The 17,018-nt window shown below is 53.8% G+C and overlaps 4 protein-coding genes and 1 long non-coding RNA gene across 14 annotated transcripts; 3 read left to right on the forward strand and 2 right to left on the reverse strand.

Annotated features, from left to right (window-relative positions):
* Positions 1 to 8: 8 nt before the first annotated feature.
* LOC133494451 (uncharacterized) lies at positions 9 to 5,900 on the reverse strand. The gene is made up of 5 exons (XR_009793305.1): positions 5,586 to 5,900; positions 4,350 to 4,471; positions 3,972 to 4,083; positions 634 to 729; positions 9 to 386 (listed from the first exon to the last, which is right to left on the reverse strand). It is a non-coding gene; the product is annotated as an uncharacterized LOC133494451 (long non-coding RNA).
* Positions 967 to 4,514, forward strand: eno3 (enolase 3, (beta, muscle)). Of its 2 annotated transcripts, none has more exons than XM_061808298.1 (14): positions 967 to 1,079; positions 1,949 to 2,038; positions 2,126 to 2,221; positions 2,292 to 2,350; positions 2,464 to 2,533; positions 2,595 to 2,728; positions 2,961 to 3,077; positions 3,157 to 3,262; positions 3,379 to 3,576; positions 3,648 to 3,724; positions 3,795 to 3,919; positions 3,988 to 4,096; positions 4,232 to 4,290; positions 4,380 to 4,514. In XM_061808298.1, the coding sequence occupies exons 2-14, from the start codon at positions 1,954 to 1,956 to the stop codon at positions 4,447 to 4,449; spliced, it is 1,305 nt and encodes a 434-aa protein (XP_061664282.1). In that variant the 5' UTR covers positions 967 to 1,079; positions 1,949 to 1,953; the 3' UTR covers positions 4,450 to 4,514. The 2 variants fall into 2 exon arrangements, with proteins under 2 accessions (XP_061664282.1, XP_061664281.1); XM_061808297.1 differs by having other exon boundaries at positions 982 to 1,079; positions 1,953 to 2,038.
* Positions 5,592 to 6,590, forward strand: nppcl2 (natriuretic peptide C-like 2). Its single transcript, XM_061808303.1, has 2 exons — positions 5,592 to 5,693; positions 5,758 to 6,590. Exons 1-2 carry the CDS (start codon positions 5,592 to 5,594, stop codon positions 6,001 to 6,003), a joined length of 348 nt encoding a protein of 115 aa, XP_061664287.1. The 3' UTR covers positions 6,004 to 6,590.
* Positions 6,580 to 7,331, forward strand: zgc:85858 (uncharacterized protein LOC405879 homolog). Its single transcript, XM_061808301.1, has 3 exons — positions 6,580 to 6,800; positions 6,911 to 6,986; positions 7,057 to 7,331. The coding sequence occupies exons 1-3, from the start codon at positions 6,717 to 6,719 to the stop codon at positions 7,095 to 7,097; spliced, it is 201 nt and encodes a 66-aa protein (XP_061664285.1). The 5' UTR covers positions 6,580 to 6,716; the 3' UTR covers positions 7,098 to 7,331.
* Positions 7,332 to 7,420: 89 nt separating this feature from the next.
* On the reverse strand, positions 7,421 to 16,634 carry camta2 (calmodulin binding transcription activator 2). Of its 9 annotated transcripts, XM_061808296.1 has the most exons (28): positions 16,436 to 16,634; positions 15,827 to 15,923; positions 15,693 to 15,707; positions 15,514 to 15,602; positions 14,662 to 14,729; positions 14,467 to 14,602; positions 14,333 to 14,404; positions 14,061 to 14,208; positions 13,852 to 13,980; positions 13,168 to 13,351; positions 12,347 to 13,073; positions 12,161 to 12,187; positions 11,808 to 12,092; positions 11,649 to 11,714; positions 11,295 to 11,421; positions 11,078 to 11,212; positions 10,771 to 10,946; positions 10,530 to 10,711; positions 9,991 to 10,069; positions 9,711 to 9,912; positions 9,514 to 9,645; positions 9,160 to 9,281; positions 8,915 to 9,087; positions 8,638 to 8,842; positions 8,446 to 8,517; positions 7,797 to 7,993; positions 7,632 to 7,706; positions 7,421 to 7,558 (listed from the first exon to the last, which is right to left on the reverse strand). In XM_061808296.1, exons 2-28 carry the CDS (start codon positions 15,864 to 15,866, stop codon positions 7,504 to 7,506), a joined length of 3,918 nt encoding a protein of 1,305 aa, XP_061664280.1. In that variant the 5' UTR covers positions 15,867 to 15,923; positions 16,436 to 16,634; the 3' UTR covers positions 7,421 to 7,503. The 9 variants fall into 9 exon arrangements, with proteins under 9 accessions (XP_061664280.1, XP_061664271.1, XP_061664273.1 ...); XM_061808287.1 differs by having other exon boundaries at positions 11,649 to 12,092; positions 16,436 to 16,633; XM_061808289.1 differs by lacking the exon at positions 16,436 to 16,634 and adding an exon at positions 16,290 to 16,429 and having other exon boundaries at positions 11,649 to 12,092.
* Positions 16,635 to 17,018: the final 384 nt, after the last annotated feature.

The following is a 17,018-nucleotide window of genomic DNA, read 5'->3' on the forward strand; positions in this document are numbered from 1 at the left end:
AAATTACTCGTGTACTTATTTCTGAAGTATAACTTGGAAGTGGAGTAGCCCATTTGATATAAATTTCACTCAGTCTACATTTTTACATCTGAAGTTAGTTAAATTATTTTGGTTGTTTGGACTCATATTTTCAGTCTTCAAAATATTATAACCGGCCTGTATTTATTTACACTGTTAGAAGTCACGAGGGGGTCACCATTTCACAGTGTGTTTGATCAAAAATGCTGCGTGCACCCAAGGTCGCCCAAATATAATAAGTACACAGAGAGTGTACTTGTACACATGACGCGTTGTCTGAAGCGCTTCTCCTCATTGGTCCTCCCTGGGCCGCCGGCCGTCCAATCGCAGCGCACACAGACGCAAACATCCGTCGGCTTCGCAGTCACCTGTGGACAATATCGAGTCATCATTGAAACCTGTAGGCGTGATTTTTTTTTTTTTTTTTTTTTTTTAAACGTAGGTGAAAGCCGGGGGGAGGGTGGGGGGGTCTACGCGGGGCGGCCGCAGCGGGGATTCGAACCCCGGGCCCTGGGCCCTGTGCCGCCCGGCCCTAAAGATGACTTTTCTATTTCTGTTCGCCGCTGCTTAAGGTGAACGTAAAGGTTAGTGTGTGTGCGTGGTTGTGCGACTGACCTTTGCTTGAAGGCTGAGTGTGTCACATTTCTCCTTTGGATGAACTCTGACCTTCTCTCCGAGTGTACGCCGGGGATAGTCTGACAGTTACCCACACTGTGAAATGTAAAGGAATGTAACACACCCGGATTTACATTTTTCTTGTGGCCGAACATCCTTGCCCCGTGGTAACAAGCAATGCTGCTGCTGCTGATGATGATGATAAAAAGTTGGGCAATCTCCACGTTGTCGGATCGTGTGACCAACACGCACGCACAGACACAAAGTTGCAACTTTTGCACAGACTCCCTTGGCGTCCTGCTGACCCCCCCCCCCCCCCGCCCCCCCAGCCAAACGACGTCCATAAAAAGTGGCTCGCGGCCCCCCCATCGCTTCATCCTTGCTCAGGGAGACCACCGGCACCAGCGGCAACCTTCCCCCCTCCCACCTCACGGAAAACAGCTGAGGTAGGCGCCCCCCCCCCCCCCCCCACCCCACACGCATGCCCGCGGCCCTCCGTTTGTGCCATTTTCTTGTCATTTTTTGACCGACCTTCGCAATAAGGTCAAAGTTGTGACAAACAGGAAGTGAGGACAAAGTCCAGAGGGGTGGGCAAACGGACAGGTCATACGTTGATTTGAAGAAAATATGTAAATTTCTTCTATACAGTTTTTTTTTTTTTAATTTAACATTCCTATCAAACCAATTCCCACATTTGAAATTGTTTCAAATGACTGACAACTGGTGGGATTAATGAATGAACTATTCAATCAATGGAAAAAAAAATGTAAATGTATACTTTGGGCATTTTATGCAAAATTGTGAAAGTTTTTGTACAGATATCAACGCTCATTCCCCCCAAATATTTAGATTTTTTTTTAACTGTAATCAATTCACAATGTAATAAAGTAAAAACTGAAAATAATTTTGATTTTTAAATCTAAAAATAAAAACAATAAAATAAAGAAAAACAGTTTACAATTACATAAAATGTTTTTCTTACTCTACCTGTATTTTTATTTGACTCAAATGTTCATTTAAATACGTATACTACTTTTTTTCTGATTAATATGTATGTCTGCTATCATTGCCAATATTTCAATGACTCATGAATGATTTTGCCGAGATGCGGCATTTCATTTCATTTTCGTTTGCTACAATTGCTGGGACGTTAGCGCAGAGCCTCAGGCAACATTTTGGCTCCCTGAAATGATTACAAAAGGTCACGCTATTAATAGCTCAAATAGTTCTTATTGGCTGGGAGGCATGGGGGAGGGGGGGCTCGGTTGGGGGGGGGGGTTGAGTTAGTTTTACAAACGCTCCTTCCTGTCCTTAGACAGGATGTCCATCACAAAGATCCACGCTCGGGAGATTCTCGACTCCAGAGGGAACCCAACCGTGGAAGTGGACCTCTGGACCGCCAAAGGTGGGGGGGTGGGGGGGGGGGGTTGGGGGTGAGAGAGTGTGGGCACGTTGAGCCCTTCATAAAGACTCGGACGTGCGTTCTCCTCAGGTCACTTCAGGGCGGCCGTCCCCAGCGGGGCCTCCACCGGTGTGCACGAGGCCCTGGAGCTGCGAGACGGCGACAAGAGCCGCTACCTAGGCAAAGGTAAGCGCCCCCCCCACAACCCCCTGCTCTTGCCTCCATGGCTGCGACATAGATTTTTTTTTTTTTAAAGGGACCCTGAAGGCAGTGGATCACGTCAACAAGGACATCGCCCCCAAGCTCATTGCTAAGGTTGATACATCAACCTCCCGCCCCCGCAGATTTGTTTTTTTCCATATAATTTCATGGATTTTTGGGAATCAATTCATTTGACCGATATGAGTATTTGATCCCTCCCCTTCCAGAACCTCAGCGTAGTCGAGCAGGAGAAGATTGACAACTTCATGCTGGAATTGGATGGCACCGAAAACAAATGTAAGTCCCCACATGTCGGGCCGGTCCCGTCCCGTCCGCCTGACCCCGCCTGCCCCCGCAGCAAAGTTCGGGGCCAACGCCATCCTGGGAGTGTCGCTGGCCGTGTGCAAGGCGGGCGCCGCCGAGAAGGGCGTCCCCCTCTACCGGCACATCGCCGACCTGGCCGGACACAAGGACGTCATCCTTCCCGTTCCCGTGAGTGGGGTGGGGTCTAATAACTGGCGCTTAGGGAAAGCCACTCCAGCATTTAGTCTAGCGTGTCCTCCTCATTCTACTAGCGTACACAAATGTCATGCCGAAGTGCAACTTCTTTGTTGCTCTCGTGCATACTAGTACAGTAGTTCTACTAGTGCCACTGGTAAGACAGCCGCACTAGTAGGATATGGACCAAGTGCGTTCGTAACCGAGCACATCGCGGTGCCCGCAGGCATTCAACGTGATCAACGGGGGCAGTCACGCCGGGAACAAGCTGGCCATGCAGGAGTTCATGATCCTCCCCGTGGGCGCCGCCAACTTCCACGAGGCCATGAGGATCGGCGCCGAGGTGAGGCGGCGCCGGCCGTCACCGCGGTCGGCGCGGCGTCAGCGCTTTAACGCGCCGCCGTCGTGCGTACCGCCCGCAGGTCTACCACAACTTGAAGAACGTCATCAAGGCCAAGTACGGGAAGGACGCCACCAACGTGGGCGACGAGGGAGGCTTCGCCCCCAACATCCTGGAGAACAATGAAGGTGAGTCGTCGGCCACGCCTGAGGCGCTCGGCCTTTCCTCCACCATGACACGTCACACGTGGCGACGAGGTTCCCATACGTTTGGCGTGGATCTGATACCCGCAATTGTGACGCAGCTCTGGAGCTGCTGAAGACGGCCATCGAGAAGGCCGGCTACCCGGACAAAATTATCATCGGCATGGACGTGGCGGCGTCTGAGTTCTTCCGGGCCGGGAAGTACGACCTGGACTTCAAGTCGCCCGACGACCCTTCCAGGCACATCAGCGGCGAGAAGCTCGGGGACTTGTACCGCAGCTTCATCAAGAACTACCCAGGTAGGCAAAAAAAAAAAAAAAAAGCTAAGCGGCTAACCGCTTGGCGGCTCACGCTCGCTTGCTCCGTCCAGTCCAGTCCATCGAGGACCCCTTTGACCAGGACGACTGGGAGCACTGGGCCAAGTTCACGTCCTCCGTGGACATCCAGGTGACCGCCGCCGTCCCGCAACGCGCGCCAACACGTGCATCGGCGCGAACTAAGACAGCCCCCCCCTCAGATTGTAGGGGATGACCTCACCGTGACCAATCCCAAGAGGATCCAACAAGCGGTGGACAAGAAGGCCTGCAACTGCCTGCTGCTCAAAGTCAACCAGATCGGCTCCGTCACAGAATCCATCCGCGCGTAAGATGGCGGCTTACCCGTCAGTCGGGGAGTCGGTTCGAATTGAGCTCACCTGTCTGTGCGCGTAGGTGCAAGCTTGCCCAGAACAGCGGCTGGGGCGTGATGGTCAGCCACCGCTCAGGAGAGACCGAGGACACGTTCATCTCGGATTTGGTCGTCGGACTCTGCACCGGACAGGTAGGAGAGACACACACAAACTAACGAGTGCTACGATCGACTTCTTGCGCTTCATCTTGATGCTCTTGTGCTAACATGCTAGCAGTTGCTATTATAACATGAAATAACATAGCAACTAACTCTCGTTACCCGCAGATTAAGACTGGCGCCCCCTGCAGGTCTGAGCGTTTGGCCAAGTACAATCAATTGATGAGGTGACTTCCCCGTTTACGTTTGGCTTGAGTTGCCGGTTTAATTCCGAGCGCTAACCCACCCGCCTCCTTTCTGGCGTGCGACCCTCCAGGATCGAGGAGGAGCTGGGCGACAAGGCCACGTTCGCCGGGAAGGACTTCCGCCACCCCAAGATCCACTGAGGCCCACCCAGGCCATTGTTTTCTACAGAAGACAAAACAACAATAAATAAAAAAAAATGAAAAACAATTCAATGCCACCAAGTCAATTCACAAACACACACACACACGGCTCTGACGTCAGCGTGGACATTTGGACGAAGGCCGCCGGTTGCCTGGCGATGGGTGGCGAGACATCATCAACGACAAAAACCATCCCCACCAACATTTATGCTTATGTGAGGGCAAAAAAAAAAAAAAAAAAAAGACAAAGCGAAGCTGTTTTTGAATGGGACGATATCGCAAAGATTTCCAATTTCCCGCTCTGGTAAGGTTGTTGGGCCTCTGGATACTTTCTGGAGACACACTACGGATGTGTGTGCGCGTGCGGACACCCTCTGTATTGCTAAAAGGCACAATAGCGCATCAATCACCGGGCAAAAAGGCCCACAACTGCGTGTGCACGATGACGTCAATCTGCTGAAAGGCGGCCGATGCGCACAAGCGGGGCGGGCGGGCCGTGAGACGCACCTTTGGGTCGCCCCCTTGCCCCCTCCCACGGGAAATATTTCACCGCGACGACCCGGTTGCCGCGGCGACACTTTTACGAGGGGGGCGGGGTGCGGTGTCCAGGGGTCACCGCGGGTGGGGGGAAAAGTGACGACGGCGACGCGCGTCCGTAAGCGATGACTTTTCCCGCAAGAACCTGCGAGGAGGCGGCGTGGAATTTCTCCGCAAGCTTCGTTTGTCAATGTGCGCGTTGGGATTGGCCGGCGACCGGTCCAGGTTGTCCCCTGCCTCTCACAGAAGATCGATGACGGAACGCGTACGGAATCGTGTCCAGGTGACATCCCGTGAAAGCATCAGTCCCCGCCTCAAGACTTGACTTTGTGTGCCCGCGTGAGAGAGACGGTCACCACGGCGACCCGGCCGCCAAGCACGCGTGACATCACGCCGTTGAATGGCTATAAAAGGCCGGCCGGGACCTCGGTCCTCAGACGCGTCCCGACCGGGAGGAACTTTTTTTGGGGGGGGGCTCAGAGAAAGGGCTTTCCGTCGATTAGCTAACGACGACCGGGATCTCGGTACGAGTCCTGCGAAGCGCATCCAAACGACAACGAGTGACAGCTTCCACCCAATCGCAGTGCAGCGTTGCTCACCTGAAAATGGACGCCTCGGCGGCCTCCTTCCTCTCGCTGCTGGTCCTCATCTTCATCATCAGCCTCGCCGCCGAGGCCGGGCCCGCGCCCCAGGGTCGCGATGTCAAGGTCAGTCCGACTCCAGACGGCCTCCCACCGTAACAACTTCTCAACGTTTTGCTTGTGTCCGCAGGCCATGACGGCACTGTTTGGGTCGCGGCTCTCCTCTCTCCTCATGGCGGTGCCGCCGCCCCCATCCGAAGGCTCGGCGGAAGCTCCGGCGGCCCCGGCGGCGGGCGGGTCGCGCTTCCTCGCGGACGATCTGCGGCGACACGCCAAGATGCGGAGGCGCGGCGGGAAGTGGACGGCGTTGGGAGGACGAGGATGCTTCGGCTTGAAGATGGACCGCATCGGCGCCGTCAGCCGTCTCGGATGCTGAACTCTGACCCGCTACCTCTGACCCCTGGCAAAAGGCTGCCGGAAGACTGCGCGCGTGACAAGACAAGCATGGGTTAAACATGTGCATTTGAGAGTTGAGAAGCTGTTGATAAGCTAAGACGACATTCCACGACTGGACGCAAGCGTGCGCGAGAGAAAGCGAAATAAAGAAAAACTTCTTCAATCATGTCCGGCGCTAACTGGGTACATTTCTTCCAATTAGGGTAAACCCGGTTGATAGTTGTGTTGAAAATAAATCTCTGTTATCCCCTCTTGACACATGGCCAAAGCCCTGAATCCAACTTTACTTTTTCTTTCTTTCTTTACTCTTGTCTACATTGGGGTACATTTCCTCCTTGACTGTTTCTGCTTGAGTCATGTCTTTTTCAGTTTGTAACATCAGTGTGAATTTCACTGTCCCGTTTTCATTAAAAAAACAACAACAACAGAATAACAAAAAAAAAAAAACGAGAGCACTGACTCCCTTTCACCTTTGCGACCAGTGGGAGTAAAAAGGATTGCGGCTACGTCCAGCAGGAGGCGCTCACGAGGCCCACCGACGCTTCACTGCCGCGAAAAAAAAAACAATCTCGTTGCGTCACGTGACCGGCTGGCCTCCGTCTGGCTAGTGCTAACGGCTAACATCGGACGCCGAGGAGCAGCGCTTCTCTTTTCGGTAACAATCCGCGTCGTCGCCCTCCCCGTCCCGCAACCATGTCGGCGGTGCAGCGAATGAAGGTGGCGAACGAACGGCACAGCAAAACCATCACGCAGCGGGGACACGTCCAGAAAACCTCGGTAGGCACCGACACAGCTAACCGCACTCGCGCTCTACTCTCTCCGTTCTGTCTCCCACCACTTGCGGCGATGAGCGGCTTCCATCCCCAAGATTTTTCTTTGTCTTGCAGCGGCCGGTCAACGAAGACAAGTCTCCGGTGGGTCCGTGGCTTCTGGCGCTTTTCGTCTTCGTGGTTTGCGGATCAGGTGAGCGTTCATTCCGACGTCAGCCCTTGGAGTCTTCCACTTTGAACGTGTCAATGTTCCAATGTTGCAGCCATCTTCCAGATCATCCAAAGTATCAGACAGGGCATGTGATGACCCGGAAAGGAGCTGGTCTGACCTTCTCCGGACTTTGTTGACACACACACACACACACGCACTGTTCTCGTTTAGTCCTTGTTTAGTTTTTCATTGTTGATCAGATATTGGTTTTTTTTTTTTGTTTGTTTGTTTTTACATACACACAAAGTATGTGAACTACACATTTCACGATGCTTTGCTTTGTTGATGTTCAAAGTGTATTTGAAATAAAGCAGATATATTTCTCTACATGCTTCTTTCCTCAATGGCGTGGAAAACGAGAGGCTGCCGTCCGTCTCCGAATCACACTTCAGTTCATTAAGACTCGTGTTTCAAAAGTCCTGCGCGTTGTACGTATGGATTCGTGCGTACCAACGTGAATATCAACAAAGATGGACATCCGTCGTCAAGTGCTGCAGCTTTACGTGGTCAGACCTCGTCGCTCCAGCTCCCGGTTCTGCTTCAGCTCCTTGATCCTGCACCAATACGAGCCGGTCAGATTATCGGCCCGTCACTTGGTGCGCGCGTGCGTGCGTGCGTGCGTTTTACCGGTGCCTGCAACGTCTCAGGAACCTCATGATCTTGCGTGCGGCCTGGTCTTGTTTCTTGGTCAGGAAGGTCCCCCTGGTAGACAGAGCAGGGTCACAGTCCATACAAGACCGGCAGCTTGACTCTCACTCCCACACTCGCAAAAATGGGACACCACACGTTTACTTGATTTTGGGGTTGTGGCCTGCGCCGCAGCTGCCCGGGCTCTGTTTGAGCCTCTCGTACTCCTTGTAGCTGCGGTAGTACTGCTGAATGAGCACGGCCGCACGCCGGCTCTGCTGGAAGCGCTTCTGCTCGTAGTAGGAGCGAAACTTGGATTGGATCAAGATGGCTGCCTGGGTCATCTTCTTGTAGAGAGCATACTGGAAGAGACGGGGGTGGGGGCGGGGGTGACCTCCCGTCAACACGAGACGCTTGACAATGTTTGAGATTTTACGACGACTCCAGCGGCCGTACACAAAAAAACTGGGTCGACGCAGGAATATCAGACGCTTCACTCGTTTTCTAAATGTTTGTTTCAGTGCTGTCGAGTTCAGTTGCATTGGTCAGTGTATGGTGGGCTTCTTCCACTCCCACTCCCACCCCACACATACACACACACACACATCTACTGGTCACCATATTACCTTGAGAGCTATCCATGTTAGCTAGCCAAAGAGAAAGGTAGAGAGGCAAGAGTTAAGTGTTTGTGAAGTTTCGGGAGACACACTAGGACTGGGCAATATGGCCTTAAACATGACTCGTTTTTTTTTTTTTTTTTTAAGGATTCATGATAACGCATTAAAATAGGAGAAAACAATACACGCAAACACACCTGTTTATATTTGCGGTAGCATCTCTGTATGACGGCTGCAGCCATGTCCTGCTGCTCCTTTAACCTGCGACCCTGCAAGTGCGCAAGATTCCACACACAGAGGCAGCGAACATGATGATCAGCAGGGGGCAGTATGCTCAACCGTTAAAAAAAAAAAAAAAAAAATAAAAAAAAAAACCCAAAAAACGACACCTTGTATCTCCGAAAGGCGTTCTGGATGATCCTGGCCGCCTCGTAGAGCTCCCTCTGCTCGCCGTCAGTCAGGGTGAGCAGGGCGAAGTCGCGCTCCATCCTTCCGTTGGCCGACGCGTTCAGAAACTCGGCCCATGCTGCGGAGGAAGGAGGGCGCAGCCTCTGGAGGGCCAAGGCGCTGAGAGGCGAGGGGGGGCGCACCCGCCTGCACGGACGGAAGACCCACTCGGTACGCGGACTAAGTTGCGGCGGATGCGCACGGCGCGTAGAGCGCTACCATGACGGGGCCTCCGTGGGGGTGTCCACCGTGTCCAGGTATGTCGCCAGCCAGGTGTCCTGAACGTCCCGCCTCTCACGGAGCGGCGACCCGGCCTCCCCGGGGAAATCCTCGCGCTTGATCCGCTCCGGTGTCCCCTCTATGATCTGCTTCGCGAGCGTCGCCATGTCGACCTACAGCGCGGGAGCCGAGAGTCAACACGTGCGTTGCCGCGGCGACAGACATTTTGTGCACCGTTCCGCCACCTCTTCCTCCTCGTCTCCCTCGTTCTCCATGTCGTCGCCGTCGCCGAGGAGCTGCTCTGCCAGCGCGGGCGGCCGGCGGGGGCGCCCGGGCCCCTCGCTCGGACACTCCAAAAGGTTCAAAGCTGCAAGACACGAGAGTGAGAACGCCGGTCACGTGCGGAACCCTCAACAATTCTCAAATCAGTCACTCCAGAACTTTTCTTTTAGAGTCATTTTCAATACACGTGCAGCGGTGCCTCCAATTACGAACGTCTCTTGTCACGGAAAAATTCAAGTTATGAAACCACACTTAAATAAATTGAAAAAAAAAAAAAAAAAAAAGTTGATTTGGTGAACAGGTCAGGTCATTTTTACCTGCACGCGGCCCCTCCACTGGCAAGGAAGACGAGGACGATGAGGACGGGGACGAGGGGGAGGGGGAGGTGTCCATGGGGGCGGCCGAACTTTGGGAGGGCGAAGGGGCGAGGCTGCTGGAGGAACTGACACCTGGACGGAGAGGCGGAGACACCAATGTTCGAGGCCAAAGGTGACTATGACGGCGCGCGCGTCACCTGTGTCCGGGCTCGTCGACGGCGGGGAGGCCACGGCGTGCGTGTGCAGCTCCTCCACAGCGGCGGCCAGACAGGTGTGCCCCCGCGAGCGGGCCACGGCCAGCGGGAGGCGGCCCAGCGAGTCCGGGATGCCGAGAGCAACGCCGCTCCAGCCGTACAGGAGCTCCGCCGCCCTCCGGTGGCCCAGAGCGCACGCCCACATCTGAAACGCGGGTAACCACGGCGACTGAGCGTTTTGACCAGACCAAACGGCCAACAGACAACGGGGAGTGTGTTGTACCAGCGGCGTGCAGGAAAAGTGGTCCACGTTGAGCGGGTCAACTTCCTGTTCCACGTCCAAACTGTCGCTGTGTACACGTCTAAAAACACATCGAGCGGGTTCACGTGCGGCCTCTCGTTCAGCCAGCAGAGAATTTACATGATCAAAAATAAGATATTTCTTGCACTAATGTCACAAAGTTAAAATGTACTGTGTTTCTAACTAAAGCAGCGTTGGTGGGCGGTGTTTGTAATTATGAGTGTACCCCTTTAAGAGCCTGGGGTGGGCGGTGTCGGGTAAACAAGGGAGTCGAGCGTGTTGCATGGTGTGGCCGAGCAGCAGCTTGTTCGAGACCGCGTGCTGCCGTGTTTAAAAAAATAAAAAATAAAAAAAGTCAGGCTGTGGTTCACTGCGCTCGATCGGTTTTTTTATGTGTGCTACAAGTGCGCAGCTTCGAGGGAACATTGCTCATGAATGAATTGGTTGACTGGTTGAATGATTGTGTGTGTGTGTGGGGGGGGGGGGGGGGAGTTTTCAGGTCAAAGAGCGCGCGTGGGTACCTCCAAGTTTTCAGCGTGTGTATCAGGTGAGAGTAACCCTGCGCGGCGGCCAGGTGGAGCAGCGTCATCCCTCGGTGCCGCGCCGAGTGCTGAAGGCGCTCGTCGTCGCCTCCGCTCCAGCGCACTCCTCTCATCATCCTCTCGCACACTCGCACGATCCTCCTCTCGAACCACTGGGACGACTGACGTTCACGCGTTAGAAGATGTCGCCGCCACGGCCGCCGGGGTCGAGCCTCCTCACCTGGTCGCGATCCTCGGGGGTTTGCGGAGGGTGGTGGGGCACGCTGGCGGCCATTCGGCTGCCAGCGTGCTGCTGCCGTGGCTGCTGCTGTTGCGCGATGTCGCGGGCCGCCATCGCCGCCATCCTGCGCTCCATCTGCTCCAGGCGCTCCAGGATGGACACCCGGAATTGATTGTCTGGAGAACAGGAAGCACAAAAATGATTACCCTGGATCAGAAAACAATTGCGTTACAAATATATCAAAAAAAAAAAAAAACCAAAAGGAATAGATAACAATTAGGGTTTGTGAGGTCACAACAGAACAGACCGTCCAATGACAGCCAGTCGAGCTGAGAGCTGGGCAGCGAGCTGGCATTTCTGGCACGGTACTCGAACAGAACCGACGAGGACACGGAACCCCCCGACTCCACAACCTGAAGACACACCAGACCGGCCTGGTGCGCTGTGGAGAGAAGACCAAAAGGTCCGGTCAGGCCTTGTATATTGGCGTGTGCGCGCGCGCGCATGTCTGGGAGCGCGCGTACCGGGGCAGTAGCAGCGCAGCACGCCGTGCTGGATCAGCGAAGCCGGGACGGCGCTCTGATCAAACACGCACGAGTAGCGGCCCGACGGCTCACTCCACGGTCCTGTAATTAACACTTTCACCCCACCCTGCACAACACACATTTTTTTTTTTTTTTTTGTATTTGGATTTCTGATTTTTTCAAGATGCATTTCAAAGCAACTACAGGGAGTCGTTTTTGTTTTTTTTTTTTAAACTTTCACTTTTATCCTGCTCTGTCTGGAGAAAAGGAAGCACAAATTATTTGTGACGAGAAAAAGTGCCCCCCCCCCCCCCCCCCAAAAAAAAAAAAAAGCAGGTTGTGGCTGCGGGTTACCTCGGGATACGACCACTCCGGGGAGAAATCCGTGATGGAGGCGAGCGGCGACGAAGATGGCAGCGGCTGAGGAAAAGGGAGGAAGGAAGTGGAAGGGGAAGGTTGCGGGGGCACCACGTAACGAATCCCGGCGGAGAAAACGGCCGGGTTGGGGGCCACCTCGGCGGGGGCGCAGGGAGGCGCCGTCGCCGCGGGAGTGGCCTCCGCTGTGATGAGGTCGGAGATGAGGTCCGGAAACTGGCTGTCGAAGGAGATTTCCAGATCCTCCGCTTCCTGCTCCGTGTCCATGGGAGGGGTGTCGGCACCGAGGCTCGGCCCGTTGACCCGCTTCGCGCGCGGGGCGGGCGGCGGCCGAGCGGCGCTTTGCATGGTGACGTCTTCCGGGCGACCGTCGGGCTGCTCCCGCGACGCGGTGCCACTTCTTGGTGTTGCCGACCGGCTGGGCTGCACCACACAGATGTCACCATTTGGATTATGGTCACACATAATGCATATGCCTGTCTAAATCTTACATCTTCTGCTGAGCCACAGTTCTCGTCCTACCGAAAAAAAAAATATATATATATGAAAATGATTCCAGTCACGTCGTGCATTTCAGGTGAGGAGCGAACGAGGTCCTCTCGGTTTGCCTCCATCTTGTAAGCGGAAGCGTTGGGCTGAAAACTCAAATTTGTCGCCCGGCACCGACAAGTCCTCACCTGATGATGCTTTGTGGGAAGCGCCGAGCCGGCAACGTCGCCTCCCCGCTCGTTCTCCTCACGGTCGACTCCGACCACCTCCGGCGGGACCTCAACCGCTCCCAGCTCCAGACAGAGGGGCGGCGCTGCCAAGGAAGTGGGGGACAGGAGGAAGGAGGGCGGAAGCGAGGCCGCGTCCTTCCTGTCCGGCTCGCAGGAGGACGAAGACAGCGACGAGGGAGGGGAGACGGACGAGGGCGGGGTGGACGTGGGCGACAGTGCCAGAGAGGAGGGAGAGACCGGGGAAGAGGTGCGGATGATGGGAGGAAGGGGCCCGCCGTACGTCTGGCCCTGCTTGGGGGAGTTCAGGAAGGAGTCGGGATCAAATGCGGGTGGGAGGAACGGCGGTGGGAGAGAGGGTGAGGAAAAAGACAAGGGGGGGGAGGCGGCAGAGGAGGGAGCCAGAAGCAGGCCTCCGATGACGGGAGAGGGAAGGAGGGTGAGCGAGAGGGTGTGGCGGACGGGCGCGGGGAGGGAGGGAGGCGTGGGGGAGGGCGGGCAGGGCAAGTGGGGCCTGCTGTGATGGGGGAGGGCGGGCGAGAGAAGCAATTGCGTGGAGCGGGCCAGCGACAGGCTCTCCTTGGGCGGGTCCTCCCTGGGGCCCGCGGAGATGGCGCTGGTGGTCGCCATGACAATGACGGCGTTGTGCGGCAGCGCCACGGTGGTCAGTGGTGGGGACGTGGCCGACCTGCAAGGTTTAGTCATAGTTTGGGGACTCTTTTGACTTTGAACTTTTCCATTAGCCACAGAAGTAACAAAAGAAGGACCGAACGATCACTTACGTGGAGGCGGGGCCGGGAGAGGAGGTGGGGCTGCCCCGAGCCTGGAACTGGGGCAGTTTGGCGTCTCCCCCGCCGCCCCCCAGCTCCTCCGTCTCCAAGGTCAGCGGCGAGGAGGACGAAGGGGGCAGCTTGGGGGAGATGATCCGATGCTTGGTGCTGGTGCAGCTGTGGGGAATGTTCCGTCCTGACACGCACACACAAGCACACAAAGTTAGTTGCATGGAAGGAAAAAAAAAAAAAACGTTTCTGCAAATATCATTTGACCATTTATAACAAAACCAAATTAGCAATTCAATCAATTTTGTGACAAAATTTATGAATACATTTTAATGAACCAATTTTGGGTTGAAAAAAAAAAAAAAAAAAAATCACCGGTTGAAAACATCTGAATGATTTCATGTGGCCCGCGGAGGCAAATTGTGTGTATCAACTTCGGTGAATTTTTGTTCAAATCTGTCCCAAAATTTCAAATTGTAGAAATGATAACGTTGAGATATTACAAGCATTTTTGTGTTACCAAACAACAATTACCCTTGATTTCATGTGTAAATATGATGAGACGCTGAAAGATATTTATCGTTTCACAGCCATAACGGCCCTTTGAGGCACAATGCGGCCCGCCGCAAAAATGAGTTTGACAGCCCTGGTCTAAATGAACGTGTGATGTGACAGAGGGGGCGTTACCCTGGTTGCCATTGCACAGGCAGGCGTACGTGCGCGGCTGTGGTTTGGTTCTCTGGCGCTCCAGGATGAGCTGCACCAGCTCCTCGATGGTGAAGTCCCCGCCCCCGCCGGAACACTTGATGCTGTGAACTGAAACGCGCGCGCCCACATACACACTGCATTGACACGTACAACGCGTGTGCACGCGCGCGCCGCCGAGTGCGTCGTACACATGGGCTTGAGCTGTCCGAGCAAGTCGTCGCGATTCCATTTCACGGCGTCGTGGCGGCCGGTCGCGCCGCAGAGAAGCGGACTGCATTTCCCGGAATCCTCCATGGAGGGCACGTTCAGGTAATGGACCAGCACAATATCTGGGTTCTGTTCAATTGCACAAGGCACAGCTGCATGTTTGATTCCCAACTTGAGATCATAGGATGTGTGTGGTTGCTCAATAAATGTCGGGCAACACAGTGTTAATGTGTGTGTGTGTGTGCGCGCGTACTTGCAGCAGCCAGTAGCACCGGCGGTGGAATGTTGGCACAATGGCGGAATGGACATAGTTACCGTAGAGACACTGCAAGCGCAATTAACGTCACGCTCAATGATGACAAAATCGAGCGGGGCGCCGCTGCTCACCTCCATTCCTTGCACCTTCAGCTTCATGTGGTCTTCCCGGGTGTGCTTCCTGTCCTTGCGTTTCTTCCAGCAGTAGCCGTCCTTCCTGTACTTGACCTTTTTTCTGTTGTAGAGGATGATGCTGCCGTTCCTCGGCCTGGAACGGTCTAACGGTTAGCCGAGTCCGCCATGTTGGGCGGACGTGCGCGCGCGTACCTGGTTTTCAGGGTGCAGGAGAGCCACTCGTCGTGCTTCTCAAAGCTCACCAGATAAGACGCGATCTCCTGCGGACACGCACACGGGATCAGTTTTGTGGAAAAGACCTCATCTCCCGTTCAGACTGGACGAAGAATCCGGACGCCACGCTAGTTCCAAATACGGTGGCGCCTCGGTTGAAAACCGAAGCGCGTTTTCGCCCTTTTTTAACAATAATGTCGACTGTTTCTGGCGTCTTCCTGAAGTGGCTCAGAACAACGTCATTGACATTTTGCAGTGCTGCGCAACATTCTGCTTTTGTTAGGGTGATGGAGCTCTCCAAAATTATGGATGTCGCTCCATTTAGCGCAGATGGCTTTTATATCGGCACTTGAGACATCCTTCCCGCCGTTCAACCGGTTACGTCGTTTTTTTTTGGGGGGGGGGATGCGTTCGAATACCGATTTTCATTCGAAAAACGTCTCAAAATTTTTGTTCAAAAAACGATTTGTAGGAAAAGAGAGCCGTTCGAAAACCGAGGTACCGCTCTGCACGTGAAGAAGGCTATCCGAGTTGTGCGTTTATTCGGAAGAGGATGTCGGCTTTCGGTACGCTGGACGCTTTGTAATTCAGTCCTTTTTGTCCACACGCCTTCCAGTATGTGTATGTTTTTAGCGCTACAGCCCTCTTGCCACATTCCGTGATGTTATTATTTACGTATTCTGCGACGTTACTTATGCATCTGATTGGGCGTGTGTTACCCACGTGATGGCATCACAAGAACTACACTGACGATCGGCTGACGGGCCCGTGTGAGCCAAATGCTGTTCGTACGTCAAATGTTCGGTGGCAGGGTAGCATACACACACTTACCTCATTAGTGTTCCATCTCAGACGCTCGTTGGGGAGACAGGACGAGCGAGGGAGGCACTCTAGCAGCTTGCTCCTCGGTCCTTTACTCTCTAAAGACAACAGACTCAATCATCGCTCGAGACGGTCGTACCTCGACTTACTCTACTGACGGGTGGCTCGGAACGGATGAGGCTGTTTACGTGTCAAGTGCGTTTCTACTTGCAAAAAAATTCAAGTTACGAAAGGACTTCCAGAACCGATTCATTTTCGCGAGTAGAGGTACCGCCGTCTTTCCCATGTACAGGGTTACCATAGCAACAGAGCTGACACTGACCCTGGGTGTAACCTGTGGAAACCATCTCCTTGTTGTTCATGGTGATGAGTCCATGCAGGGTGGTCTCACCAAAAGCGCGGCCACCTCCACTGACCTTCTATACACACACACACACACACAAACAAACAAACAAACAAAATAAACCCAGAGTGACCAACTATGGGAAATGACAGTACCGTGTTGCCTAGCAACCACCGTCAAGGAAGGGCGACTTTGCTCGCGGAGGCCTAAATCAGCCCGGGCACTCACTTAGCCACTAACCCAACTCCCGGTGCGTCTCCGCCGGCTAAAAGCTGTGCTCGCAACACAGGCTAACTTTTTTTCTTTTTAGCTGAATAATAAATGAGTCATGGCACCTCACATTGACATCCTCACGCAAACCAAAAACGCGGAACGCCAAGTCCAAGTGGTCAAGTGAGAGTAGTATTTCTCTTTAGCTGCTCATTAGCCCAGCTGTGCTAACCGTGCTAATAGCCCCGATTTGACGCCCCCGAAGTGAGCTAAGCGGGACTTCGCCTCCCGAGCGCGGCGGTGACGGGCGTCGCTGAAGCTGGGGACGCGTCGCCAGTACCGGCGGTTCGACACAAACACCTCCACAAACTACTTTACCTTCCGCCTTCAGACCGGCAGCCATCTTCCTTTCCTCTGACGTCTCGGCGCAGACACCGTAATGGCCAGTATGGAGCGCGTTTTACCGTAATGCCGACTGAACACGCGCGGGTGGATTGGTCAATTTCTGCTTAAAAACAAAAAAAACTGCTGCGGGATGGTAGATTCTAGCGGAGATCCGGTCGCGGGATGGATGATTGATTGCTGGCAAACCAAAGCTGAAATGCTTGATCCAAACTAATCGAAGCACATGAAAGGAGCTCCACCTGCTGGCTAAACATGGGAACAGCGGCGCCTTGAGAAGAGCTTGTCACACAAATCATTTATCCCTATTGAAATTAATAGAAATGCTATTAATTCATTAAAGCCTCCCCCACCCAAAAAAAACTTTTTCATTAAATAATGAAAACACTACTCTATAATCTTGTACTTCATATGTCACATTATAACATGATTAAATAGAATGTAAGGAATCATATTTATCTTCGCTTCACGAATTTGTGATATGGAAGTACCGTAAATGCTTGTGGAACAATGGCAAATATATTGGAATATCTGTACTGAAAAGTGAGCGACTACTTCT

Source organism: Syngnathoides biaculeatus, chromosome 21, assembly GCF_019802595.1.
Source record: "Syngnathoides biaculeatus isolate LvHL_M chromosome 21, ASM1980259v1, whole genome shotgun sequence".
NCBI classification, from domain to species: Eukaryota; Metazoa; Chordata; class Actinopteri; order Syngnathiformes; family Syngnathidae; genus Syngnathoides; species Syngnathoides biaculeatus.